Source organism: Ceratina calcarata, unplaced genomic scaffold (assembly GCF_001652005.2).
Source record: "Ceratina calcarata isolate Rehan_Ccalc_2016 unplaced genomic scaffold, ASM165200v1 scaffold27.2, whole genome shotgun sequence".
In the NCBI taxonomy this organism is placed as follows: domain Eukaryota; kingdom Metazoa; phylum Arthropoda; class Insecta; order Hymenoptera; family Apidae; genus Ceratina; species Ceratina calcarata.
The window spans coordinates 27569-40491 of NW_017149196.1; the positions used below are offsets into that span (position 1 = coordinate 27569).

Below are 12923 nucleotides of genomic sequence, written 5' to 3' on the forward strand. Positions count from 1 at the left end.
CATTTTACATACGTTACTTGTATTTATTTTAATTATCTGCTTTTCCAATCTTTATGTGTTATTACATTGCACATTTTTCTTAATGTTAATAATTCAACAGGAGTACATACAACGGATTGAAAGGATTCCGAAAATAATTGTTCGCAACTTACATATGTATCGGTTCTGGCCGAAACTGTTACGGAGAACCGAAAAAATGTTGTAACTGTTATTAGATACACATACGTATTGGTTCTAACTTACATCGGTTTCGGTTCTTCAGAACCAATATTGTATCGATTCTATAATTGTTATTTTTCAGTTTTATATTTCGGTTCTGCTGTTTGCAAACGTCCTTAAGTTCATTAAATGAAACACATGCAATTCATTAGTAAATAATACACTTAATTTCATTTCATTTTATCTTTATAATTTATTTTTAGTGGATGATTATGAATATTCATCATCGGATGCGTTAGAAAATCATTTTCACGATACCGAACAAGAGGTGCAAAACAGTCGGGATGACTGCGATTACAGATCGTCCACCCCTGATAGACCAAACCCGGATTCGGCATTCGATATTATTTCTGGTCAATCGAGTCCACTCGCTCGGGATACCGTTGATTTTATCGTAAGTATACTTTCAAACAATGATTCTTTATGAAACATCATTTTTTATGAATTCAAGTGTACAATATATTTATCACTGAATTTAATGCTCCTCTGTTAATCTTTCTTTGCTGTTACATCATGGAACCTAACATTTTTCCTCTTCCGGAGTGTTAATTCATTCAATAAGAATTTTGTTTTAGATTTCGTTGAGCCAGAAGGTCAAGACGGGAGCGAATGCGACGAACGATGACGATGGGTCACGAGAGTGGAGCAGCGAAGAGGAACCAAAGTCAAAGAATCAGAGCCGTGCACCATCCAGAAGTTTGGGAGAGAACTACCTCGAAGATAATCGGAACGAGAGCGAATTGAGCACCTCCGACGAAACCGGAAAAACGGATGAGCCGCTGGAAGACGTACAAGAGAGAACCATTATATCTTTTCTACCTGCGGGCGAGGACTTGCAAACGCCTGGCGATATGTCAAATTCAGATTTCGAGAATACGGAGACGATGTTGCCTTCGAAAAGATCTGCTGGTTCGAGAAGATCGAGCCGTTCGGCGAGTAGAAATTCCGTCGATTTTGAGACGATGAAATCTCCAAGACACAGTTCACGAAGTAGCTCGAGAAAATTGGTTGGTTGATTGAAATAAAATTTAACGCTGTCATTAAGAACGTTCGCGTAAAACTTAATTTTCTTTAATTTTTTTTAAAAGTCATAGTAAATGTTAATTTGACTAATCAGAAGAAAGATCTTGTAAAATTCTGAGAATTCATATTGCTTTTCTGTACTCCGATCTTTCAGAGCTTTGAGATAGCAGCAATTGACAATAAGGAGTCCGACGATTCTAGCGAAGATAGAGTTGTTTCTTCTATGCAAGTGCAATGCGACATTGAGAAGGTAACATTTAGGTCTCGCAGGGAATCGCTAGTAGAAGAGTCGCCCGCTATAATCATCGCCTCCAGACCTCATTCTTCCACCGAGGATTCTGATTGTATTGAAAATCACGAGGAATCTACCAGTCAACCAACAGAGAACGATAATCCTCTAAGGGTAAGTTATTACACAAATATTGTATCTTTTAATATAGACGTAAAGATTCCTTCGTTTTATATAAACGATTTTAAATAAATTATTTTTATACATTGTACTGTTGATTAAAATATTTCATTTCAGTTCGTTAACCAGTCTACTGAAAATATCAGTTCAGAAGGACAAAACAAAGATAGTTCCAGTGAGACGAACACGGAACCAGGAATTTTGAAAATTGAGGTATCGAAATTTATAAATTTGTTGCTTCTTTCGATAAATATTATTTTCAAATGTATTTAATAATCTTTGTATTCAGCCTCAACCTACCGAACCGATCGCTACCACCAAACGGAAACCTTCGAGAGTTCCTCGCGTTATAGGTAGATCTCGAAGCCGAGGAAAAGTAGAAAAAACTGAGAAGCTGAAACCCATAGTACAACAATGTTTTGCTCAACTTGAAGACAAAGACTGGTAGGCATATTTCGTATGTATAATGCAGCTAACAATAAGTGCGGAGACGATATTCTATACATCTTTGACTAACATTTTACGTAAAAAAATGAACTTTTTTGCAAATTATGAAGATATCTCCCCACTTGATCAAATATTGAATTATGAATTAATTCTAGAGAATTATTTCTAGAGAAAATGATATAAATTCATATTTTTATAATTAAACAGTTCATAGCCAACGTTTAATTTTTCGCACAGGGAGATTACTGTGAAAGGGCTAAAAACGTTGATGCAGATTGCAAAACAACAATCAGAATATTTAGACACGTACGCCGCGGGAATAATATGCCGCCATTTAGGTCGACTGATAAAAAGTCTCCGATCGCAGGTAGCGCGAACCGCCTGTCTTGCCGCCGGCGACATTTTCGCTTCTCAAATTCGTGGCATAGACCAGGTAAATCATCGATAACACTTCTTTAATCTTTTTTCGTTACTTTATTCTGTATCACTCACAGGATTTCGACGATATAGCCGCACCTCTGCTGCACAGAACGGCAGACACGAATCGATTCCTACGAGCGGATTGTAACGCGGCCTTGGATCGAATGATCGAACACCTTCCGCCTTTCAAAACAATTACCATCATCGTACAACGTGGTGCTAGGTAAATTATTTATTATTTCATTTATCGCACACGATTTTCATTTTACAATGTAATAAAAATATTCTTATTACTTTGTTTTGTTTAGTCATCAGAATGCAATAGTGAGAGCAGCTACAGCCAGATTATTAGCTTCTGTGGTCGATCGAATAGGACCAGAGCAGACTTTGAGTTTGCCAAGGGACGTCAGAGACAAGTTACTTTTTACCGGGGCGAAATTATTGATGGATGGAAATTTGGACGCTAGGTAAAATATGGATTATATCACATTCTGTATCATAATACGTTTTAAATTACTTCACGATGCGCAACTTTATGATTTATTTTGTCTCATACACATAGAAATCACGCGAAAAAGATGTTTCGGCGTTTGGTGCATCATGAAGGATTTAGGAAAGCCTTGGTAGACGCTGTGCCTGATAAAACGTTGAGAGATATCGAGAAGATTTTGAGAAGTCTTTAACCAAAGGACAAAAAGTACATAACATTTACTTAATATAATATGCTCGTCATTCGGATCTCGTTCATTGCACGGGAGTCCGGTTTTCGTAAAAAAAAACTGAAGAAAGATTGAGCTCCGAGCAGTGCGTTCGATACAACTTTCGTGCATGGGATGATGAGTACATGGAATACAAAACGACTCTTCTCATTTTAACGATAAGTATATTTTTTTCTCCATGCATGAACATGTGTGCGCCTTTTTTTATTTTGATCTTTCAAATACTGAAGAAAGTTCCGGCGAGGCGAGATTACTCTGTTGACCGACTGATTAAAACGTTACATAACATTTTGATACTCCGATGTACGTACACAAACGTACATTCCTTTTTTATACCATTGTATATATAAGCAGTGTAGTTAGAAGATGGATAAAGAGACAAACAGACAGCATGTGTATGAGAGAGAGGGAGAGAGAGACTTAATTATTATGTAAAGCTGATTTTTAGCATTTTATTTTTCCTAGTCGACGACGTTTTATCGTGATTGCCTTCTGTTATCTTTTCGATCAAATTTAAAAGAGAACGAAAGTTTGGAACATTTAAGGTCCTCCATTCGACGATGAGACATGTATATTCAGATCAAATTTATAAAATCGAACGAATTTTTAATTAATATTCACATTATATACATAATCTGTGCTCAATTATAAAATGTAAGCATTACATCGAACATAAAAAACTAATGTAAAGCAAGATCTAATGAGTAATTAAATTTGTGCTGCTCAATCTGTTAATTGAACGAACATAGTTTATAGCAATAATTTGAGGTTTATATAAGCTTGAAATTTTATCGATTCTATTGAGGATACAAATTCTACGCGAGTTACGACAAAAATTTATACGATACTTCAATAAATATTAGTTATAAAAATGGTTTTAATTATTCATGCAATTAAGACAGGAATTGTTTTATGAAACTCATGAACTCGAATAATCATTCTTTAGACTCGTTTGTTAATAAAATAAAATATGTGATACGTACAAAGTAGTCAAGTTGTATCAAAGAATCATTCATAAAAAATGTGTATTAAAAAAATTCTTCGCTCCACCAACTCTTCTACCAAGAGTTGCAGGAAGGTGATTAATTATTTTTCACAAAGAAAGGACTACATTGCTAATGGCAATGATTCCATTTCAAGAAGCTACACATTATAATTATAATAAAATATTTATTTTCATTTTTCATGACATCACTTACTGAAAATGATCTCTGATTAGTATATCGAAAGTGATAATCGAGGGAAAAGTTCAATTCATTTGCCGTCCGTATAATAAAACATGTATAAATATATTTTTTGAATGGGTACCTGGAATGAAGGTATAATAAAATTTTTCAAAAGATACTTGCTATGAGAAAGGAGCAAAATATATTGTGAAAAATGCTTCTCCAACATTTTTTGTATTCGAAAATGGCTCTTTTGGATATTTAAACAATTAATATATGCCGCCACTGAAAGCAATGGTGTTGTTGATTGTACAATGATAACTTTGTGTTTGCTGTTAATAAATGACTTTTTCAATATTGGATTATCATGTTTCTTCTTCAAATTGGAAGAGGGTCGTACGTTACTCCAGTTATTCCTGAGTCATCGCAAAATTATCGCAGCCGTTCTCTGCGTTTTATGAAATACATCAAGAGCCGCAGTAGCGGGTAGCGATCCGAAAGCAAGTTTGAGCCGTCAGATTCCAGGACGTCCGTCGAGGTACCGCGTCCCTCGGTGGTTATGTGAACTTACACCACCAAGGCCGAGACCTACACTCCTTTACACGTTTGGTTCTTAAAACTTTGGGCACAGTATAATAATGTGGTAATAGATGGTTTGTAACAAAACGTACATATTTGTACATATGTAACATAATATCTTTCCTCTGTTTTTTTTATCAAACAACTGAAGGACTTAATTGCAATAGTTTTCATGCTGGTTACCAGAAGAGAAGATTTGCAGGAATATCTTTTCAGAAATGGACGAATGGATGGGATTGCAAGAGTCGGTGGATAAAAAGACTTTTGAAATACTATTACATTCCATCGAAAATCTTGTAAGCTATTACAGATATTTAAAAAAACAGAGGACTTACATAGATGTCTATATATGATATGTGTGTACAATATAAATTATAAAAAATCAATAATATACCAAAGTATTTCAGCAGATAAAAACTGTAATGGTGTAAGTCACGTTTCGATTAAGTTGCGACTTGCACTGTTTTCTTGACGAAAATTAATACAATCAAAGAAAATGTGAAGCATGTCCTAACTCATATCCTTTGCAAATTGGTAGCATCACACTGTAAATATGTTAAGAGAACAGCGATTTCTGGAACATTTCCATTCCGAAAAGTGATTTCCATCACTATGACTTTTACTCCTTCATTTAATAATAACATTTCATGCATTTAATTGCTTCATTAAAAAGAAATGTTTAAGATTCGCAAGAAAAGTTTCAAAGTTCTTACACGTTTACTATAAAAACTTTTAGGTGGGAAAGGAAGACATAGTCGTTACGTGTTCTATGGAACATAATGGGATTATGTTGGATGAAAGCGATTCAATATTGATCAAAGCGACTACTGACGAAGAAAAGCTTCATAATCTCGATTTCCTTGTTCAGGGAGTTATTATAAAGAATAAGGACAGCCTTAATTCGCTCGTATCAGCACCTATAATAAGTAAAAATGAATTGATACCTCTCGTTTAATAGCACAATTCTTATTTATTTTAAACAATGGTATTTTTGTACAGTAAAAATTACACAAAACATAAATAACGACGATGACGCGCGGTCTGTCTCTTCGAATATCGAAAGCAAGAAGAAGTCGATATTCAGTACAAAATCTTCGATACTTCCCACTTCGAAAATATTAGGGATGTGTAACGTTGATATAATGCCATTGATGTTAGGTAATAAAAGATTTCAATACCTACGAATTATATAAAGTTTAAATGTCTGAAAATTCGAAAGTCTGTAATGTTTAAAATACGATCCGAAAAATTTTCAGGAGAACAAAAATTTACCGAGAAGCTAATTCTAGAAACGCCAAGCTTTTCTTTCGATGAATCGATGATTTCATGGCAAAATCTACCGCGTTTAACAATAACAATTACGCAGAACTTTACGCCGATTTTTCATCCAGAAGAACAAATAAACTTTTTGAGCATTACTGTCGAAAGTATATACAATCCACCGGAATCCTTTACGGAAAATTCACGATACAAAGCTGGCACAATAGCGTTCGTCGATAGCCAAGTATCATATCTATATGATTGTATTGTGTGTTTCAGTTGAAGGGTTCGTAACAAACCAATTCTTATCGAGAATGATAAATAAGTAAATCTAGAACATTATAATGTAGAATGATATAAAACGTATATTTATTTTTCTGTCCTTCGGCCGTGAAAGAGGACTCGTTTATACAACAAAATTTTACACATAGTCATTTATGGGGAGGTAATACTAATAAATCTAACAATATTATCTAACAAAACCTACTGCACCTAATAATCAGAAATAACTTAATGCTATACGTATACAGGGTGTTCTAAAATGCACATACAGTGAAAGAGGATGAAATTCTGACTCGGAATTTCCTCTTCCACTTTTTTTTTAGATACTCTGCCAAGTAAAACTATTCCCCCTAATGTACTTGTATTTTTGATTGAATTTCGATGCTTTTATTTTGTTATTTTGCACCGAACATTATAATATATAGATATAATTGTTCAATCGTACAGATAAGAAGTTCCATTTTTATTAAACTGGATATTTCTATAAAAAACAAATTCCCTCTCAGAAAGAACAAGATTACTAAATAATATTTTTACGAACTCTTCAAACCACTCAAGCAAATTTATGAATGCTTTGTTTTTTCATATCAGACTCCCAAAAATATAATATTCGATCACGGTATATTTACGAGAAATCGTGACGTTGAGAGAACGAAACGATGGAACAGTTTGCGTCAAGTGGAAAATCGGGCACAGCTCTCGAAATACAAACTGGACTGCGATTTCATGATCGTGAAAAATGATTTAAAAAAACAGTGTGATTTAGCGGTAGAGTAACAACAAAATTATTCATTTGCGTAAAATAATAACATACTTCTTATGTAGCATTATTTCAATCATTATAGAAAATGACTTGCAAAGATATACCGCGAATCGAGTGGAACTCTATGAACAGATGTATTTTATGGGAACCAGGCATCGAAACGATGCGAAATCATATTCAAAAGTATAAATAGACATGTCTTATCGTAGTATAATTTAATGGGTAAAAGTCATAATGCTATAAGTCACTTTATGTAATAGAAGGGTTCCGGATATGGTACGCTGTTCTGTTAACATGTCTACATTGAGTTGCTATCATTTTGCAAGGGAAATGAGTTAGGACTTACGTAACATTTTCTTTGAACGTATTAGAATTTGTAGTTGAAGAAAGCAATGCAAGTCACAACTTGACTGAAAAGTGACTTACACCATTATAGCTTTTATCCCCTCAGTTGATAAAATATAAAAACAGTTTTGAATGCAGATAATATTTATGTACAATTATTTTTAAGACATAAATATTGGCCCTTCCAATTTGAAGTAACTGAAACGGGTAACGTAAATATAGCAAAACCCAAAGGCAGTCCGTCGGCTACGACACAACTATATCAATGCTACGTCGATGTTTCTGAACTTCTTTTTCCAGGAAGTAAATGTTACTACTTTATAAAACATAGTCGTATTAATGTATATTAAGTTCGACGTACCGAAAGCTATACGATGCTTACGCAGGAAGGAATTGCCGTGTAGTGGGACAATTGTACACGTACAATCCAGCGGACATATCGGAAAAACTGGAGCTTGAGAAGAATATTTTCAATTCGGAATCGCCGCGCAAGGAATCGAAAGAGAAAGACAAGAAAAGTAGAGCGTCAAAAGTAAAATAAAACTCCAAATAGCTTCCATTATTTTATTAATAAGCATAATTTTACGAAATTATGAACAATTATTAGTGTTCTCATTTAGCAGTCGAATCAATCAGAGACTGAGACGATCCCAAGCACGCCCCTAACTACCGAAAGTGGAGAACCTACGATCATAGTCATCGAAATAGAACTTCACAAACCTTTGGTCGCTTGCAGAATTGAAAAGGATTTCGCAGATTTGTATGTCTGACAATAATCGTATTATTTAATTCTAATATGTTATCCACCGTTACATGAAGTTGTAATTTTTCTCTTAGAATAAGCTCCATGATACCTGAAACGGAACAAAAACAACGTCATGTGTACTCTAGCGACGTAGCGGAAGATCAATATGTTTGCTGCATTCAAAAATTGACAGAAGTTCTCACGGAGTGTTATCGAGTATGACAACATACGTTGGTTTCTTAATTATTTAAAATAAAAATAAAAATTGTTTAAATAATCAGAAATTCTGAATCAACATTTCTTAAGATTATTGAATTCTTCATATGTTCTTAAGCTAGGATTTTTCTGACGAAAATAAAAAGAAGAATACCATGGAAAGTGGATCAGGAAAGAAATATTGTTTCGATCCAGAATCGCGCGCGGTACTATAAAACTTGGCACTTACAAAAGAAATAATTTATATTGTTCTTATGCAAATTATATCTAGTAATTCAACTGAAACAAATATCTTTAAACGTTTCAGGATGAACTAATGTGTTTCAGACAATATTTGTATAAAACTGGGCTCTACTTAACTATATGTAATACGTTAAGATCGAAAATTCCCATGTTAATAGATCAAAAGTTCGAGTTACCCAAAAATATGGTGGACTCCAACGAAAGTCATGTATATATTAAATACTATTTCTCGTTAATAAAAAGTTATTAGGTCAGTGCAAAAGTTCGTGCTCGATTTTTAGAGGCGGGCCAGATCTCATCGTACTTCGGCACAGATGTTTGTTTCATCTATGTTATTTAGCTTTGTTATGCTGTACATACTAGAGGGTAAGATATCAGAATTACATAATTTAAGAAAAGAAGTGATGACATTCTTCGACTTAAAAATAGTGTTTTTGATTTGGTCAGTTTGTACAAAAAGGGAATCCACCTTTATATTAAGAATAGATTTAAAAATATGATAGACAATAAAAATGACTACATAACAAAATTTTATCATACAATATAAACGTTTGTATCATAATTTCAATTCGATATAATTTCAAATCAATCTAATTTGTAGTTGAAGAAAGCAATGCAAGTCACAACTTGACTGAAAAGTGACTTACACCATTATAGCTTTTATCCCCTCAGTTGATAAAATATAAAAACAGTTTTGAATGCAGATAATATTTATGTACAATTATTTTTAAGACATAAATATTGGCCCTTCCAATTTGAAGTAACTGAAACGGGTAACGTAAATATAGCAAAACCCAAAGGCAGTCCGTCGGCTACGACACAACTATATCAATGCTACGTCGATGTTTCTGAACTTCTTTTTCCAGGAAGTAAATGTTACTACTTTATAAAACATAGTCGTATTAATGTATATTAAGTTCGACGTACCGAAAGCTATACGATGCTTACGCAGGAAGGAATTGCCGTGTAGTGGGACAATTGTACACGTACAATCCAGCGGACATATCGGAAAAACTGGAGCTTGAGAAGAATATTTTCAATTCGGAATCGCCGCGCAAGGAATCGAAAGAGAAAGACAAGAAAAGTAGAGCGTCAAAAGTAAAATAAAACTCCAAATAGCTTCCATTATTTTATTAATAAGCATAATTTTACGAAATTATGAACAATTATTAGTGTTCTCATTTAGCAGTCGAATCAATCAGAGACTGAGACGATCCCAAGCACGCCCCTAACTACCGAAAGTGGAGAACCTACGATCATAGTCATCGAAATAGAACTTCACAAACCTTTGGTCGCTTGCAGAATTGAAAAGGATTTCGCAGATTTGTATGTCTGACAATAATCGTATTATTTAATTCTAATATGTTATCCACCGTTACATGAAGTTGTAATTTTTCTCTTAGAATAAGCTCCATGATACCTGAAACGGAACAAAAACAACGTCATGTGTACTCTAGCGACGTAGCGGAAGATCAATATGTTTGCTGCATTCAAAAATTGACAGAAGTTCTCACGGAGTGTTATCGAGTATGACAACATACGTTGGTTTCTTAATTATTTAAAATAAAAATAAAAATTGTTTAAATAATCAGAAATTCTGAATCAACATTTCTTAAGATTATTGAATTCTTCATATGTTCTTAAGCTAGGATTTTTCTGACGAAAATAAAAAGAAGAATACCATGGAAAGTGGATCAGGAAAGAAATATTGTTTCGATCCAGAATCGCGCGCGGTACTATAAAACTTGGCACTTACAAAAGAAATAATTTATATTGTTCTTATGCAAATTATATCTAGTAATTCAACTGAAACAAATATCTTTAAACGTTTCAGGATGAACTAATGTGTTTCAGACAATATTTGTATAAAACTGGGCTCTACTTAACTATATGTAATACGTTAAGATCGAAAATTCCCATGTTAATAGATCAAAAGTTCGAGTTACCCAAAAATATGGTGGACTCCAACGAAAGTCATGTATATATTAAATACTATTTCTCGTTAATAAAAAGTTATTAGGTCAGTGCAAAAGTTCGTGCTCGATTTTTAGAGGCGGGCCAGATCTCATCGTACTTCGGCACAGATGTTTGTTTCATCTATGTTATTTAGCTTTGTTATGCTGTACATACTAGAGGGTAAGATATCAGAATTACATAATTTAAGAAAAGAAGTGATGACATTCTTCGACTTAAAAATAGTGTTTTTGATTTGGTCAGTTTGTACAAAAAGGGAATCCACCTTTATATTAAGAATAGATTTAAAAATATGATAGACAATAAAAATGACTACATAACAAAATTTTATCATACAATATAAACGTTTGTATCATAATTTCAATTCGATATAATTTCAAATCAATCAAGGACTTCTGCATTGACCATAATATATTATTAAAAAGTAATGTACCTCATACTTTTCAACAAAGAAATATTTATATATTGAATAATTTTCAATTGCGTTTTGCAGAATATTATTGCATCCATATACACGTATTTAGTAGAGCAGATGCATCTTGCTATAAACAAAATGGTTGAAGGTCGATTCACACAGGATGTTTCGGATTTCGATAACTCTGACAGAATATATTTCTATGCCGAAGAGGCTTACGAGCTTGGTGAATTTAATCATGCCAGAATGTATTACACAAAGGTAGATCAGTTGTGTTGCAATTATAATTTCCATATTATAATTAATCAATCATTACACAGGCGATAGCAAGAAATAAAGGCGATCCGTATCCTTGGACGCAGTACGCGATTTTTCTGCATAAAATAGGTGACATAGATCGCGCGAGAGAATGTTCCTTGGAAGCAATCAAATTAGATCGTCAATATGCGATCGCGTGAGTGAAACTTTTGTTATTGCAATTCTTGTTTATATATGTACAGGATCTTCAAAAAGTATTAAACACTCCGGTTATTTCCGAAAGTACGCACTTTTGAGAAAAATGTTAAACGCAAAAGTTGTTCTGTGAGAAAATAATGTATTTGCTAGTGATTTTGATCTTTAGATCGTGTTTAGAGGTTTTCTCAAGTTCAACTTCGAAATTGTAGGCGGAAACTCCTATTTACGTCTTCAAGGAATTTCACGTTCAAGTATGTAGGATCGACGAGATATTCAGCTAGCTAAGGTAGGATCGGTAAGCCACGATCGACAGTTGTAGCTAGCTGGATCGCTCGTCGATTTTGCCTTCGAAGATTTAGAAGGTTCCGTAAATGACTATTTCGAACAGTTATACATATATCGGTTTTGATCGAAACAGTTACGAAGAATAAAAAATGTCTTAATTGTCATTAGATCTATCGCTTTTAGTACTTTATGGAAATCCTATATAACAAAACTTTAAAAGACTGAATAAAAAAAGAAATTGCTTTCTAATTTGTGTATTCAGATTGTTAGTGCAAGCTATGGTCTTGTTCAAACAAAAACAATATAGGGAAGCAGAAATTTTTTTAAATGCTATCGTCGATTTTCATCCACATTTCTTCGAAGGATGGGCGATCTTGCACCTCTTTTACATACGAACAGAATATTATCCAGGTAACACTTACTGCTAATAATATTTACTCAAGATATAGCGATAATATTATTTGAACTGATAATATTTATTGATTTATTCTTGTCCATAATTTAAAAATAAATGCAATCTGGTTTATCTAGACTCCCAAAAACAAAATTACTCACTAGTCAGTAGTGTGAACCAATTATTAGTCAGACGCTCTATTCTGTGTACTTTGTTTCCTAGATATTGAAATATCGTGAAACAAGTTGTAAAATTGAATAAAAATAAATGTGATTAACGTGTAGGGGTGGATCTTACGTTACGTATAGCGGAGAAATGTATGCACGGCAAAAGTCATCCGATAACGCTTGACGAAGAACCACTCATTTGGACTTCTGTCCATTGTCCCAAAGATAACATATACATGAGAGTTGCAACGTTCTTACTAAAGCTGCACTTTTGCGAGGTAATATTTTCGATATGAATTATCATAATTAAATAGTTAAATGTTAAAAATCAAATGTACAATCGTGGAACTTCTCTACAACTTTTAATTATTATACATATACTCTTATAATTATAAG

At 33.6% G+C, this 12923-nt stretch overlaps 2 protein-coding genes across 2 annotated transcripts in view; both read left to right on the top strand.

Annotated features, from left to right (window-relative positions):
- LOC108623505 (uncharacterized) overlaps positions 1 to 4760 on the top strand; it is a 26391-nt gene extending 21631 nt beyond the window's left edge. Inside the window, exons 13-21 of the mRNA XM_026812359.1 lie at positions 423 to 613; positions 795 to 1226; positions 1397 to 1645; positions 1769 to 1864; positions 1941 to 2095; positions 2336 to 2531; positions 2593 to 2741; positions 2827 to 2985; positions 3081 to 4760. Of these exons, the coding sequence (XP_026668160.1) occupies positions 423 to 613; positions 795 to 1226; positions 1397 to 1645; positions 1769 to 1864; positions 1941 to 2095; positions 2336 to 2531; positions 2593 to 2741; positions 2827 to 2985; positions 3081 to 3201 (1748 nt within the window). The 3' untranslated portion in view covers positions 3202 to 4760. The remainder of the gene's footprint in view (positions 1 to 422; positions 614 to 794; positions 1227 to 1396; positions 1646 to 1768; positions 1865 to 1940; positions 2096 to 2335; positions 2532 to 2592; positions 2742 to 2826; positions 2986 to 3080) is intronic.
- Positions 4761 to 4826: 66 nt separating this feature from the next.
- Positions 4827 to 12923, top strand: part of LOC108623506 (uncharacterized) — a 10143-nt gene continuing 2046 nt past the window's right edge. The window contains 19 exon segments of the mRNA XM_026812355.1: positions 4827 to 5056; positions 5150 to 5278; positions 5719 to 5908; positions 5982 to 6140; positions 6239 to 6486; positions 7116 to 7292; positions 7370 to 7470; positions 7799 to 7935; positions 8019 to 8164; positions 8253 to 8392; positions 8470 to 8593; positions 9746 to 9934; positions 10023 to 10162; positions 10240 to 10363; positions 10671 to 10814; positions 11304 to 11486; positions 11546 to 11679; positions 12229 to 12377; positions 12645 to 12911. Of these exon segments, the coding sequence (XP_026668156.1) occupies positions 5054 to 5056; positions 5150 to 5278; positions 5719 to 5908; positions 5982 to 6140; positions 6239 to 6486; positions 7116 to 7292; positions 7370 to 7470; positions 7799 to 7935; positions 8019 to 8164; positions 8253 to 8392; positions 8470 to 8593; positions 9746 to 9934; positions 10023 to 10162; positions 10240 to 10363; positions 10671 to 10814; positions 11304 to 11486; positions 11546 to 11679; positions 12229 to 12377; positions 12645 to 12911 (2884 nt within the window). The 5' untranslated portion in view covers positions 4827 to 5053.